The sequence below is a fragment of the Jaculus jaculus genome, chromosome 3, assembly GCF_020740685.1.
Source record: "Jaculus jaculus isolate mJacJac1 chromosome 3, mJacJac1.mat.Y.cur, whole genome shotgun sequence".
Taxonomy (NCBI): Eukaryota; Metazoa; Chordata; class Mammalia; order Rodentia; family Dipodidae; genus Jaculus; species Jaculus jaculus.
In genome coordinates this window covers 65,399,708-65,413,161 of record NC_059104.1, presented here as the reverse complement: position 1 = coordinate 65,413,161, position 13,454 = coordinate 65,399,708, and the positions used below count along the sequence as shown (strand labels likewise).

Sequence of the window (13,454 nt, the reverse complement as noted above, 5' to 3'; positions counted from 1 at the left end):
TTGCCTGTGAAGCCTATGGACCCCGGTTCGAGGCTCGGTTCCCCAGGTCCCACGTTAGCCAGATGCACAAGGGGGCGCACGCGTCTGGAGTTCGTTTGCAGTGGCTGGAAGCCCTGGCGCGCCCATTCTCTCTCTCACTCTCAATCTGCCTCTTTCTCTCTCTGTCACTCTCAAATAATCAAATAAATAAATAAAAATCTTTAAAAAAAAATAGCTGAATGTGGCCATGCATGCCTTTAACTCCAGTCCTACAAAGCAGAGACCCAAGAATCGTTGGGGTCCCACAAACTCCAGAATTAGTTAAAAAAAAAAAAAAAAAGGCTTCAGTCAAAACCAGACCAGGTAGAAGAGTGATGGCCACCACACGTGAGTGACTCTGCAGAAAACACACACATGCACACACACATACACATCACACTATATTATACACATGTACGTGCACACACACATGAAAAAATTTCACATTTTGTATTTAAAAAAATGCTTGCCTTTTAGAGCTGGGCGTGGTGGCACACACCTTTAATCCCAGCACTCGGGAGGCAGAGGTAGGAGGATTGCCATGAGTTCAAGGTCACCATGAGAATACATCATGAATTCCAGATCAGCCTGGACTAGAGTAAGAACCTACCTTGAAAAACAAACAAAAAAAATGCTTGCTTTTTAAAAACACATAAAAATACATAGAGGGAAAAAAAATTCTAACATAAATATAGTAGCATCAATAGTCTAAGTCATAAATTTAAGTGTTACTTTAGATCAGTTATCTTTTCAGAAGTCCAACCATTAGTACAATTGCACTGTTTTTCTGAATAATGACAATAATAGAGCACTCATCTATTCACTTTGAAATTGTACCTTAGCAAATCAAAACATAGGGACATTTGCCTTTGTCCCTGGTCACTACAGCAATCTGCATGCTTAGCACAAGGCCTCATACATGATAATGCCCAAAGTTTACTTAGACAAACTAAGGAAATTAAATATAACCACTGATCCTTTCACCTATTCACAATTACCTGTTCCTTTAGGAGCTGTTCACAGGCTTCATGCAGAGTGCCTGTCTTATTGGACACAAAAAGATATTGTTTCTGCAATGATTCCAGATGCTGAAGAGCGTTGTTGACATCATTCAATATAGCATCACACTGCTCCTGAAACCCAGACAAGTAACCCCTCATCTGTCTAGAAAACACAACCAAGAGGGGATTGGCAATACTATTTTCCCCTAAAAAAAACAAAAACAACAGTCTCAATTTTTTTTCAAAAATGCTTGATTTTCAAGAGGAAATCTGACCTACTCACTGAACTGTATACTATTCAGAGATATAACAAAAACTACCTTGTAAACTACCTCAATATTTATAAAAGCCAGTCACTTAAAGCCATAATCTGGCTTTTTCCATGCAAGGCAATAAATCACTGGCTGAACATTGAATGACAGGGATGCCAATACTTCCTCAGGTAACAAATAAGGTCTCCCCTTCAGATCACTGCCGCCTTGAGAAACAATGTGATACAGAAAAAAATACTGGATTTGGAAAAAGAGGATATTGGTTCAGACCCCAGCTCTGCCTGAACCCAAATGACATCAAGCAGTTACTTAGTGTTCTCGGTTTGCCCACTGGTAAAGTGGGCCCTTGCAGAATTGCTATGGGTATTATATGGGACAGTACATTAAAGAGCCTAACACACCACCTGGCAATCATGGTCACCCATAAATGTTAGCTGAATGTGAATGCAGAATCCACCATCCTGAAATCAGTTAGAAACTGTACACCAACATTCTTCCCATGCTATCAATACACATTACCAAAGTCACACCCATCTAGGTGGCCACCCCTATATTTCATGGATAGTTCTTACAAAACTTTACATGATCCAAGTCTTCTCTGGAGTTCTTAGTTTTTTGTTTGTTTGTTTTTGTTTTTGTTTTAGTTTTTGTTTTATTTTGTTTTGTTTTGTTTTGTTTTGTTTTTGAGGTAGAGTCTCACTCTAGCCCAGCTGACCTGGAATTCACTCTGTAGTCCCAGACTAGCCTCGAATTCAAAGTGATCCTTCTACCTGCTTCCTGAGTGCTGGGATTGGCATGTGCCAACACACCCGGCCTATGTTAGTTGTTTTTTTTTTTAAATCACATAACTTCTACTACCAGTTATTATGATCCAAAACCTCTCTCTGACTATTCTTAAGTAAAATGTAGCTGTTAAGAGTTCTCTTGGGCTGAAAAGATGGCTTAGTGGTTAAGGCACTTGCTTGCAAAGCCAAAGAACTCAAGTTTGATTCCTCAGACCCATGTAAGCAAGACACAAGGTAGTATATGCATCTGGAGTTTGTTTGTAGCAGCTGGAGGCCTTGGTACACCCTTTCTCTCCCTCCCTCCCTCCCTCCCTCCCTCCCTCCCTCCCTCTCTCCCTCCCCCCCTCCCTCCCCCCCTCCCCCCCCCCACTCTTTCTATCAAATAAATAAATACAAACAGTCCCAGGCTGGGTGGTGGCACATGCCTTTAATCCCAGTGCTTGGGTGGCAGAGGTAGGAGGATTGCCTTAAGTTAAAGGCTATCCTGAGACTACATAGTGAATTCCAGGTTAGCTTGGGCTAGAGTGAAACCCTTCCTCAAAAAAAAAAAAAAAAAAAGACAGAGAGAGAGAGAAAAAGAATTTTCTTTGCAACTTAATACAGTTAAAGACATAAAACATGAAATGCTTGAGATACCTGTGATCTAAAAGTTACCCAACATATAAAGGAGCTACACATACCTATATTTAGTTCCTTCATCCTGATCCATCTGAGTCTGCAGTTTTGCAAACCATGAGAAAAACTAGAAAAATAGAGAGCATTATCTTGTCAGCTAAACCAAAAAAGATCAATGAAAACTAATGGCATGCTAAGCAGTAAGTCAAAAAGACATGATCTAATAAATCCAACTCCTTAGGACTCAACTAGCTTTAAGTTTATTATATTATAGTATCTCTATACTAAGAAGATCAAAGAATATGAAAAACACTGGGAATCTCTAGTCAAAAGTCACAAGTATTGAACATACAGTAAAAAAATATTTTTAATAAAAGAGAGACTAATGGAAAGTAGGAGGGGATATGATGGAGAATGGAGCTGTAAAGGGGAAAATGGGGAAGGGGAGGGAAATATCATGCTTTATTGCCTGTAAGTATATAAATTGTCAATAAAAATTTTTTTAAAAAATTTAAGAGGCTAGTGTCATTTCTAATTTGCCAAATTTAAATAACTAGCATAGAGCTATGGGTAATTATCAACATTGATATTATCTAATAAGTACTGTGAGAATATATACATATTTATGTATACTTTTTTGAGACATGTTCCTTATAATGGCCTCAAACTTGCTATGTTGCTGAGATTGACTCTGAGACTGGATCCTTCTTCCTCTATCAGACCAGAGCAGTACCATGAATAAAATTTAAGGCTTAGCCGGGTGTGGTGGCGCACACCTTTAATTCCAGCACTGGGAGGCAGAGGTAGGAGGATCACGGAGTGTTTGAGGCCATCCTGGGACTCCATAGTGAATTCCAGGTCAGCCTGGGCTAGAGTGAGACCCTACCTCGAAAACAAAACAAAAAAACATAAGGCTTCATGCATGCTAAGCAAGTACTCTACCAACTGGACCACATCTCCAGCCTCACAAATAAAAACTTAAAAAACACATTTAAGGTGAAGAATATAGGCTGGCATCATAAACCTTAAGCTGAATCTGGCCTGCTATGACTATCATGGAAAGTATTATTTAAAAACAGATAGAAGGGGACTGGAGAGATTGCTTAGCAGTTAGGCGCTTGCCTGTGAAGCCTGAGGACCCCGGTTCGAGGCTCTATTCCCTAGGACCCATGTAAGCCAGATGCACAGAGTGGCACATGCGTCTGGAGTTCGTTTGTAGCAGCTGGAGGCCCTGGCATGCCCATTTTTTCTCTCTCTCTGCCTCTTTCTCTTTCTCTGTCTGTTGCTCTCAAATAAATAAATAAAAGTAACAACAAAAAAATTTAAAACACAGATAGGAGCCAGGTGTGGTGGCACACACCTTTAATCCCAGCAACCAGGAGGCAGAAGTAGGAGGATTGCCATGAGTTCACATCCAGGTCAGCCTGGGTAAGACCCTACCTTGAAGAACCCAAAAAGGAAAAACACACACACACACACACACACACACACACACACACACACACACACAAACAGATGGGGCACTATAGAGATGGATCAATGGTTAGGTGCAAACATTTGGGCCTCAGGAGGCCTGAAACTGCCCACATTCAAATCTTCAGATCCCACGTAAATCAGCTGGGTGTGGTCATGCACACCTATAATCCTTGTCCCACCAATGAACACAGGCCCAAGAATCTTCAGAGCCCTGCAAGCTACAGAATCAATAAAGGGAGACTCTGCTTTACAAAACAAGATTAGGGCTGGAGAGATGGCTTAGCAGTTAAGGCACATGTCTGCAAAGCCAAAGGACCTAGATTCAATTCCTCAGGACCCACATAAGCCAGATGCACAAAGTAGTGCATGTGCCTAGAGTTTGTTTGCAGAGGCTGGAGGCCTTGGTGTGACCAAATTCGTTCAGTAATATCCTCTCTCTCTCTCATAAAATAATTTTTTAAATTTAAAAAAAAAGGGCTGGAAAGATGGCTTAGCAGTTAAGTGTTTGCCTGTGAAGCCTAAGGACCCTGGTTCGAGGCTCAATTCCCCAGGTCCCAAGTAAGCCAGATGCACAAGGGGTCACAAGCATCTGGAATTCATTTGCAGTGGCTGGAGGCCCTGGCACACTCCCATTCTCTATCTATCTGTGTGCCTCCCTCTCCCTCTCCCTCTCTCTCTCTCTCTCTCTGTCGCTCTCAAATAAATAAATAAAAATACACAAAAAAATTAAAAAAAGAAAAGACCAGGCAGAAAAGTGATGGAGAGGGACCCACTCTGGTCACCAGCCAGTAACCCCTACCATAGGTGAGTTATGGGGCACCGCAAGGGCACATACATGTGCACACACCACACACAAGCAAAAATAAAAAACAGAAAAATAAAAACCCAGATGGGGTCAAGTGTGGTGGTGCATAGTTATAATCCAAACACTTGAAAGTTCAGGTGGAAGGTTTAAAGAGTACTACATGATCCTGTCTCAAAAATAAAAGATGGGAGGGAGGGAGGGAAGGAGTTGAGCAAGCAAGCAAGAGAGGGAGGGAAGGAGGAAAAGGGGGAAAGAGGAAAGAAAGGGGAAAGAAGGGGAGGGGGGGAGAAGAGGGGAGGGGAGAAAAGGAAGGGAGTAAGTTACATCCCTATATACATTTGGCAAAACTAATTCAGTTGACACTCAAAATGAGTATATCTCATTACATATCAATTTTAACCCAATATATTTTAACCCAATAATAATAAACTTTTAAAAAGAGATATGCAGATATAGATTTAATATAGAAATTTTGTTTTCAGAATGGAAGACTATTTGGAGAGAGAAAGAATATGATCAGCAGGGGAGAGAAAGACAGGGGAAAGAAAATGAAGGAGAAAGAAGAACAAAGTACAGTGACATACATATATGTATGAAAATGCCATAATGAAATTCATTCCTTTGCATCCCAACCTAAAAAATAATTATAATAAAGTAATATAGAAGAAAAATATGATTTTGTTTCAAACAATCCAATGAAGTTCACAGACACAGTAACAGATTACCTTCTACAATTCTCAAGTAAGATTCAATGCCAATGGTATGTAGGCTCATTATATACCCTGGCTATTACTTACTGAGTATTTATTGTATGCTTGATACACACTAGATTTACATGTATCACCTTATTTAATTCTCATAAAAATCCTACAAGTAGGAATGGTGGCAAATGCCTTTAATACCAGCACTTGGAAGGCAGAGGGAAAAGAAGTGCTGCAGTAAACAATGAGCTGGCTTTCAGATACATCTCAGTCCAGCTCCAGGCCAGAGTTCTCAACGGCTTTGCATCACTGCCACTCTAAACTCAGAGTGACGAATTCAGCCCATCTACTTTATGTCTTAATTGGAAAATGCCTCAGCTTTAGTTGTTTTTGAGACAGGATCTCACTATGTAACCCAAGCTGGCTATCCTTCTGCCTCAAGTAGCTCTTACTTTCTTAACATGTGAGAAAGAGAAAAACCAGGAAACAGCTATAGAAACTGTTACATATTTAGGTTTGTAATTAGCAATAAACAAATACCTAAGAGGGCACATGCTAAATTACTGAAAAATATTTACAAACTTTCATCTAAAGAGAACATTTAAAATTTTAAAAAGGAATTACCTAGCAACAGAGAGGAGTGTACATATGTATGTATGTATGTTTGTATGTATGTGTGTGTATATATGTGTATGTGTGTGTGTATATATATGTGTGTATGTATGTATATGTATATATATGTGCGTATGTATATATATATATACATACACACACACACACACACACACACACACATATAATGTACATGTGTACTTATGTGCTGTTAGGCCAGGTGAACATATACACATATCAAAGGAAGTCCACCCAAAGTGAATAAATTTAAAATCTTGATAAATATACCAATCTATCATCATCTAAACTTGGAATATCATGTTCATCTATATTTCCAGTATAACTGGGCAACCGAGTCATTTAAAATACTTGATAAGTAGGGCTGGAGAGATGGCTCAGCGGCTAAGGTGCAGGCCTGCAAGGCCTAAGGACTCAAATTCCCCAGTACCCATGTACAGCCAGATGCACAAAGTATGCAGTGGCTAGAGGCCCTAGTGTACCCATTCTCACTCTGTCTCTGTCTCTCTCTCTTAAATAAATAAATAAGTAGCCTCAACTAACACAAAATGAAGACTGCTCCAGGAAGATTTAAAGTAGGCTTGTTGTGTACCTTGCTATCATTTACTAAGCATGTGTTGTGTGCATGCTACATGCTGTATTTATGATTATACACCCACCTACCTCATAGGATTTTTATGAGAATTAAATAAGGTAACACAATGTCAAATGCTCAATCCTCTAATCCTCTTCTTAATCAACCTATCTTGAGATATCTAAAATAATCTCATGTCCTTAAAAAGATGCTGCCATTTACCTGCTGTGCAGTCTCGATTCTTTCTTCTTCCATTCCTAAGGAAGAGAAGCCCTTCAAGAGAATGTCTTCTGTAGATTCAGGAACTACTGAAGTCAGCTCAATGGGCAGTGACTGGGATGATAAGCTGCATAAGTCTTCAATTGGGAGCTGGGAAAAAGAGCCAAAAGATACTAAAGTAACTTGAAAATTCTCTTAAATTTACTCAGTTGGGTTTCTATCTCAGTTATTTTGAAAGTAGAGAGAACATTTCCATTAAATCATCTGAGGTTAGTTAATGCCATTTAATACTAACATTTTTTGCTAGGCCCTCTCCATGTTAAATGCTGCCACTCTCAAGATATAAATATGATAACAGTATTCCATCAGCAAGCAGTAAGGTATCTAACAATGGTGGTGAATCTGTGCAAAACCACACAGTGTTTTCTCTTAAACCCTATGAACTATCACAGATAAAGGGAAACTGCATACTGTTGAAAGGAACTTGTTGTCCCCAAGATCTAACACAAAAACCTCACCAACAAACAGGATTAACAAATCACCTTGAGCAATAACCAACTTGCCTCCTCCTGCCATTTCCACCTACTGGCACACCTCACCTATACTCCCTTGCTGACAAATTCTGAAAATTTAACAACAGACAAAGAATGAGAAGAATCCCAAAGTTTCCTATCAGTTTCAGAACAGTCCCAGAGACAGCACCTCATTCTGACACCATTACGCCAGTAGGGCTTTTGAGTTCTTCACTACTAAAGGCAGTAACAGTATTCATTTACTATAGATAAGCTGCTTTTATACCTAAGACAAACAAGTAACAGTTGAGGGGAAAGAAAAGGGATCAACTATATAGGTTCTGCTTTTAATTCATGGCTTAACATTCCCCTATATAAAGCCAAGCGTGGTGGTGGCGCACACCTTTAATACCAGCACTCGGGAGGCAGAGGTAGGTGGATCTCCATGAGTTCAAGGCCACCCTGAGATGACATAGTTAGTTCCAGGTCAGTCTGGACCACAGAGATACCCTACCTCAAACCCGCCCCCCCCAAAAAAATTATTCCCCTATATAAAACATCATTCAAGGTCTTAGGAAATTGTTTCCTATTTTTCTAAATACAGACATTCCTTCTAAAGATTTTCTCTTTAAAGGAATTCTACCAAACTCCTTCTATGAAGCCAGCATCACCCTCATGAATATAGGTGCAAAAATTCTCAACAAAATATTGGCAAACAGAATACAAGAATATATCAAAAAGATCATTCACCCTGACCAAGTAGGCTTTTATCCCAGAGGTGCAGGGATGATTCAATATATGCAAATCTATAAATGTAATACATTATATAAATGGGTTGAAGGACAAAAATCACATGACTATCTCATTAGACGCAGAGAAAGCATTTGACAAAATCCAACTTCCCTTCATGATAAAAGTCCTACAGAGACTGGGAATAGAAGGAACATATCTCAATATAATAAAAGCTATTTATGACAAGCCTACAGCCAGCATATTACTAAATGGGGAAAAACTGGAAGCTTTTCCACTAAAATCAGGAACAAGACAAGGGTGTCCACTGTCCCCACTTTTATTTAATATCGTTTTGGAAGTCTTAGCCATAGCAATAAAGTAAGAGACACACATGAAAGGGATACAAATTGGAAAGAAAGAGATCAAGTTATCATTACTTGCAGATGACATGATTCTACACATAAAGGACCCTAAAGACTCTACTAGCAAACTGTTAGTGCTGATAAAATCCTACAGCCATATAGAAGGATACAAAATAAATACACAGAAATCAGTAGCCTTCATATATGCTAACAAACACACAGAGGATGAAATCAGAGAATCACTCCCATTCACAATTGCATCAAAATAAATAAATAAAGTACCTTGGAATAAACCTAACCAAGGAAGTAAAGAATCTCTACAATGAGAATTTTAAAACACTCAAGTGAGAAATTGCAAAAGACACTAGAAAGTGGAGAAACATCCTTGTTCCTAGATGGGAAGAATCAATATTGTGAAAATGGCAATCTTACCAAAAGCAATCTACACATTTAATGCAATCCCTATCAAAATTCCAAAGGCCTTCTTCATGGAAATAGAAAAAACAATCCAAAAATTCATTTAGAATCACAAAAAACCTCGAATATCTAAAATATTACTGAGCAACAAAAATAAGGCTGGTGGTATCACCATACCTGATTTTAACCTATACTACAGAGCCATAGCAACAAAAACAGCATGGTACTGGCACAAAAACAGACATGTAGATCAGTGGAACAGAATAGAGGACCCAGATGTAAGTCCAAGTAGCTATAGCCACCTGATATTCGATAAAAATGCCAAAAATACTCATTGGAGAAAAGACAGACTCTTCAGCAAGTGGTGTTGGGAAAACTGGATATATATCTGTAGAAGGATGAAATAGATTCTTCTCTCTCTCCATGCACAAGAATTAAGTCCAAATGGATTAAAGACCTTAACATCAGACCGGAAACTCTGAAACTGCTAGAGGAAAAAGCAGGGGGAAACCCTACAACATACTGGTCTTGGCAAAGACTTTCTGAATACAACCCCAATTGTTCAGGCAATAAAACCACAAATTAATCACTAGGACCTCATAAAATTACAAAGATTTTGCACTGCAAACGACACAGTGAAAAAAAGCAAAGAGGCATCCTACAGAATGGGAATAAATCTTCGCCAGCTATATATCTGATAGAGGATTAATATCTAGGATATACAAAGAACTCAAAAAGTTAAATAATAAGGAATTAATAAACAAGCAAATCAAAAAATGGGCTATGGAGCTAAATAGAGTTCTCAAAGGAAGAAATACAAATGGTATATAAGCATCTAAAAAAAATGTTCTGCATCACTAGTTATCAGGGATATGCAGATTAAAACTACATTGAGATTCCATCTCACTCCTGTCAGATTGGCTACCATCATGAAAACAAAGATCATAAATGTTGGCGGGGATGTGGAAAAAGAGGAACCCTTCTACACTGCTGGTGGGAATGCAATCTGGTCCAGCCATTGTGGAAATCAGTGTGGAGGTTCCTAAAACTGGTAAAGATTGATCTACCATATGACCCAACTATAGCACTCCTAGGCATATATCTTAAGGATTAATCTCATTTCCTTAGAAGTATGTGCTCAACCATGTTTATTGCTGCTCAATTTATAATAGCTGGGAAATGGAACCAGCCTAGATGTCCCTCAACTGATGAGTAGATAATGAAGATGTGGCACATTTATACAATGGAGTTCTACTCAGCAGTAAAGAAAAATGAAGTTATGAAATTTGCAGAAAAATGGGTGGATCTGGAAAGGATTATACTAAATGAGGTAATCCAGGCCCAGAAAGCCAAGCGCCACATGTTCTCCCTTATATGTGGATCCTAGCTACAGATGTTTGGGCCTCTGTGTGAGAAGGAAAATACTTAGTAGCAGAGGCCAGTAAGTTAAAAAGGATATATAAAGGGAAGAGAAAGGAAGGGAGGAGGATACTTAATAGGTTGGTATTGTATATATGTAAGTACAATGATTGAGATGGGGAGGTAATATGATGGAAAATGGAATTACAAAGGGGAAAGTGTGGGGGGAGGAGAGAGGGTATTATCATGGGATATTTTTTATAATTATGGAAAATGTTAATAAAAATTGTGAAAAAAGAATGAAATTAAAATTAAAATTAAAAAAATATATTTTCTCTTTAAAGCTCAAATAAGGTATGTGCAAAATGTACTACGAGTAGTTTAGAAATAAGATCCTTTAATACAAGGTTTGTTTGTTTTACATATGTGTTCAAACGGGGCTGTACTTGTGACATGATAAAGCACCCTACAGTGCAGTCTGATTTGAAGCCTGATCTTACTTATAAACTGTGTGCCATTAGGCAAATTACTTAATGCTTCTAATCCTCAATTTCCTCTCTTACCAGATACAGATACAATATCTGTATCAAACATTACTGTGGAAGCAGCGAAGAAAATGCTGGCCTCTTGGAATGCTAGAGGAGAGTGACCTGCTTTCTCCCCACAAATGAATCAGAAGGGAACTAAATGTATGTAAACACGTTTTACTAGGACATCACTCTTCATGTGACACTTCCAGAAAAGTAACACAATCCCTGAGAATAAAAGGACTTGGCCCAGCAAGAATTAAGTTTCTCAAACCTGGTGAAAATCTATCTGGAGTCTAAAGTGTCACCAGCAACTATGAGTGTCCACTAGGACTCTGAAGGACAGAGAGCTGCACTGAGATAGCATCCCTGCCCTGTGGAACTGCCCCAATTACCACTAATTAGAGAGGGATGTAACCTACTAAAGAGAATGCTGCAAGTAAAACACTTTAGCTTAAGTCATGTTACACAGTCGATACTTGTGATCTTGTTAACATGACAGGAAAGACTCACCATAAAAATGAATCTCACATGCCCTCTGAGGGAGTTTCTAGACTAGGTCAATTGGGATGGGAAGACTCACTCTAACTAAGGGCAATACCACTGCCTGGGCTCGGTTCATGGACAGAATGAAAAGAAGAAAGTAAGCTAAGCACCAGCATTCATCACTCTTTGCTTCCTAGCTGTGAATGCGAGGTGACCAGCCATCTCCTGCTGCCATGCCCGGCATGATGCAAAGCAAAATAAACCCTTCTTCCTTTAAACTGCTTTGGTCAAGTACTTGACCAGAGCAATGAGAAAAGTAACGAATATTCAGCTGAGCGTGGTGGCACACACTTTTAATCTCAGCTCTCAAGAGAGCAAAGATAGGAGGATCACTGTGAGTTTGAGGCCACCCTGGGACTACAGAGTGAGTTCCAGATCAGCCTGGGATAAAGTGAGCCCCTACACTGAAACCAAAACAAAACCCAAAAGTAACTAATACTCAACAAATGTGAGCTACTAGCAGTATTCTTTTTTATTCCTAATTATTAGCAACAACAGAATAAATTTATCAAATCTACAATGCTTCTTGGGAACAGAACAGCAACTGAAACATCTTAACAATGTTGTATTAGTAGTTAAATTTAGTTCTGTAAGAAATTCAAGCATGCAATTCTATTAGCACTATTGGGTAATATCCAAAGGGAAACGAGTAATGCATCAGGCTCAGGTTTGAAAACATACCAGTAAACTCATGGGAGGTAGGCTTTGCTGAAGAAACTGAAAAGCATGGTGCTTATATGCTAATAAAGTAAAAAGAGCCACATAATCTACAAAAGTATAATTACCCTTAAATTCACCAAAGCTGAGGTTGCACAATAACTTTGCAAATTAATATTGCAGGCAGGGCTGGAGAGATGGCTTAGCGGTTAAGCGCTTGCCTGTGAAGCCTAAGGACCCCTGTTCGAGGCTCGATTCCCCAGGACCCACGTTAGCCAGATGCACAAGGTGGCACACGCGTCTGGAGTTCGTTTGCAGTGGCTGGAGGCCCTGGTGCACCCACTCTCCTCTATCTCTTTCTACCTGCCTCTCTCTCTCTCTCTCTCTCTCTCCTTCTCTCTCTCTCTCTCTCTCTCTCTCTCTCTGTCACTCTCAAATAAATAAATAAAAATGAACAACAAAAATTGCAGGCAGGTGGACACATTCTGGGAGAGTCAGGCTACAAATATTGACTGGGTGTGGAAGATCAGAGGGAGAAAAAGAATGACAAGCACATGTAAGTGAATAAGCAGAATAATTCTTCACAAACCTGTTAAGGGACAGTGAGTACCAGTACTTGGAATCCACTGATCTAAGGAGAGTTCACACTCACTCACACATCTCTGGATACTCCTGAGAATGTAAACAAGATGGACAGACCAAGAGAGAAGTGGCTGCTACTGTGTAGGAAACCCGGGTACAAAGCCCCACCTAGATCCTTCTCAGTGAAACAAAAGCCTTAGGACATGAAGGGGGTAAGCAGCAGCAAATTCTGTCAGTCCTAGAGCACAATGCTCCACTACAACTAGGGAAAAGAAAAGGAAAATCTCAACCTTGGACAACAGACAAATGCCACTCAGTGGCCAGACTATAAGAGGTCTCTGGAAGCGAGGGGAGAGACAAACTCAATGAGACAGGTCCACTTCCAAGACCCAGGGACAAAGGCCTAAGACTGAGGCTGAACCTGGATGACAGAAAACTCCCACGATCACTACCAGGCCACAAGGTGCCAGCAGTGAGGGAGGGAACAAAAGCAGAGACAGACAACCTCTGAGACACAGGCATAACTGAGGGTACAGGATGAATGGTAAGAAAACTCTGTACTGGCCCATTACCCACTACAGACAAAACATCACTGTTACAGTTTGTATATAAAACCTTCCCACAGGCTCATGTGTTTAAATACTTGGTCCCTAGTGAGTGGTGT

The 13,454-nt window shown here is 39.6% G+C and overlaps 1 protein-coding gene across 2 annotated transcripts in view; it reads right to left on the bottom strand.

Moving 5' to 3' along the window:
- Positions 1–13,454, bottom strand: part of Cog3 (component of oligomeric golgi complex 3) — a 73,592-nt gene that overhangs the window by 47,902 nt on the left and 12,236 nt on the right. The window contains exons 2-4 of one of the 2 annotated variants that reach the window (XM_004665865.2): positions 7,100–7,246; positions 2,757–2,818; positions 1,017–1,182 (exon numbers count right to left, since the gene is read on the bottom strand). In XM_004665865.2, coding sequence (XP_004665922.1) covers positions 1,017–1,182; positions 2,757–2,818; positions 7,100–7,246 — 375 coding nt within the window. Of the gene's footprint in view, positions 1–1,016; positions 1,226–2,756; positions 2,819–7,099; positions 7,247–13,454 lie in introns of those variants that run through there. The other variant, XM_045145425.1, reaches the window with a different exon arrangement.